Source organism: Protobothrops mucrosquamatus, unplaced genomic scaffold, assembly GCF_001527695.2.
Source record: "Protobothrops mucrosquamatus isolate PMUCROS unplaced genomic scaffold, P.Mucros_1.0 scaffold21855, whole genome shotgun sequence".
Classification (NCBI taxonomy): Eukaryota; Metazoa; Chordata; class Lepidosauria; order Squamata; family Viperidae; genus Protobothrops; species Protobothrops mucrosquamatus.
The window spans coordinates 1-2,314 of record NW_015407610.1 but is presented as its reverse complement, the minus strand read 5'-3'; the positions used below and the strand labels follow the sequence as shown (position 1 = coordinate 2,314).

The window sequence follows — 2,314 nt, the reverse complement described above, 5'->3', positions numbered from 1 at the left end:
TTCTCCATGAACTCTTATGGGGTCCTTGGTGCTCTCTGAGCTTGGTTGCTTTCTGGCAGATATTTCATTACCAAATTAGGTAACACCATCAGTGCTAGATGTGAGTGTCCCTAGCATGGATGATGTTACCTAGTCAGGTGATGAGGTGCAAGATGAGGTGAACCTCTGCAAGAAACCAACCAGGTTCAGAGAGCACCAGAGACCTCACAGTTCAGTCGTGAAACCTATGTTCCCTACACTTGTGAATGTGACCTGATCCACAGAGAAAGTCTCTCTGAATCTTTTGGAAGACTTGACCTGCCTTTCATGGAATTTTAGAAAATCATATTTAGTACTAAGAACAAAAACTTCTAGTTTTCGTGTACCACTTGAGGAAAATTTGGATGATCTTGTCTCGAATTTGCTTGGTTTTTACACTGTACACAATGGGGTTCATGAGGGGTGGCACCAGCAGGTACACGTAGCCCATAAAAACACGGACAAAGAGTGGGGAATCCTTCCCAAACCTGTGTATCACAGTTAAGCCAATCATTGGTGTGTAGAAGAGCAACACTGCAGAGACATGCGAGCCACAAGTGCCGAGGGTTTTGTGGCGGTCTGCCCGTGACGCGATGCCCAACACGGTCTTGAGGATCACCACGTAAGAGAAGAGGATGAGGAGTGAATCCACCCCCACTGTGACTAAAATGACAAACATGCCATAAATGATGTTGACGGTGATATCCGAGCACGCCAGGTTCATCACCTCCTGATGGAGGCAGTAGGAGTGGAAGAGGAGATTGACGCAACAGTAGCGATGTCTTCTGAGAAGAAGGGGAAATGGCAAGACCAAAGCCACCGCTCTGGCCACAAATATCAGGCCCATCTTCCTGATTCTGGGCATGGTCAAGATGGCGGCGTACCTGAGGGGGTTGCGGATGGCCACAACGCGATCGAAGGCCATGGCCAAGAGCACAGAGGACTCCATCAGTGAGAAGGAGTGGATGAAGAAGAGTTGGGTGAAACAAGCAGTGAAGCTGATCCTTCTGGCGTTGAACCAAAAGACGCCTAGTATGGTTGGCATGGTGGAGATGGATAAACCAAGATCTGTGATAGCCAGCATGGAGAGGAAGATGTACATGGGCTTGTGGAGGCTTCGGTCTGCTTTGATCACCAAAAGAATAACGGAGTTCCCCAAAAGGGAAATGAGATATATGGCGCAGAACGGGATGGAGACCCAGGCGAGGTTGGATTCCAGACCAGGAATCCCCGTCAGCCAGACCACCGATGGATTCCGTCTGGAACTGTTGAGGAGTGCCAAGGAGTTGAGGGCGGTCTCAGGAGCACCTGGCATGTTCCTTCAGATGACGGATGGCGCCTTTTTGACTCTGAGCATGGAGAGTTGAGGTTGGGAAGGACCCAAAGAAACATTTGGGGTTCCTCCTGACATGCTGCCTTTCACGTCTTGTTGGATTTTGATCCTGAGAACAACCAGAAAGGTGGATATTAGTTGGGATGCATCCCTGGAAATAACATGAACGTATAGGCACACATCCAAGGAAGGTGTTAGCTAGATCTCCTTTGGATGCCAAGATTTCCTCCAGCCAATTTCTCTTTCTACTTCCCTGTCTATGTTCTCAGTTGACGTCATGCTAAGTGGGGGAGACCTTGGGAGATGGGCTGAACAGATGCTGCCCAGGACATGGTTAGGTGAAATCCTCCCGGTTCCTCGGGTTGTTCTTTCAGACTTGCAGGGTTCTGTTACTGTAGTTTTGTGACCAACTAGCCCTAATCTGGCCGTGTTTCTTGTCTGGTCTTATCAGGCTAAACCCAAGAATAAGGTAGAGAAATTCCTCCAGAGTTCAGTTCTTTCTTTGCTTACACACAAGGGACACAACCTTGCCAGACTAAACCCTTACTTGCTACTCTCACCCTAGTGGGTTTCCGCTTGGAAATTCTAAGGAGATAGTAATAATAATAATAATAATAATAATAATAATAATAATAATAATAATAATAATAATAATAATAATAATAATAATAATAATAATAATAATAATAGCAGAGCTGGAAGGGACCTTGGAGGTCTTCTAGTCCAATCCTCTGATCAAGCAGGAGATCCTAGATCATTTGGGGCAAATGGCAGTCCAGCCTCTTTTTAAAGGCCTCCAGTGATGGGGCACCCACAACTTCTGAAGTGATGGTTTATTGCCCTCACTGTCAGGAAATCTGTCCTGAAATCCAGAAACGTCCACCATTTAACGTACTGGGTTCCAGTTGCAAGAAGGCAGATGCTGGCTAAATGCTGGGACAGCATCCTGGAACTGAGAGCAGC

General features: G+C 46.8%; 1 protein-coding gene across 1 annotated transcript; it reads right to left on the bottom strand.

The window, feature by feature from the left end:
- Positions 1-334: 334 nt before the first annotated feature.
- On the bottom strand, positions 335-1,333 carry LOC107301989 (olfactory receptor 51G2-like). The gene has a single exon (XM_015831130.1). It carries the CDS (start codon positions 1,331-1,333, stop codon positions 335-337), a length of 999 nt encoding a protein of 332 aa, XP_015686616.1.
- Between the last annotated feature and the right edge of the window lie 981 nt (positions 1,334-2,314).

Excerpts from the sequence above, each read along its gene's own strand:
- LOC107301989 (XM_015831130.1), bottom strand. The coding sequence starts at position 1,333 with ATGCCAGGTGCTCCTGAGACCGCCCTCAACTCCTTGGCACTCCTCAAC.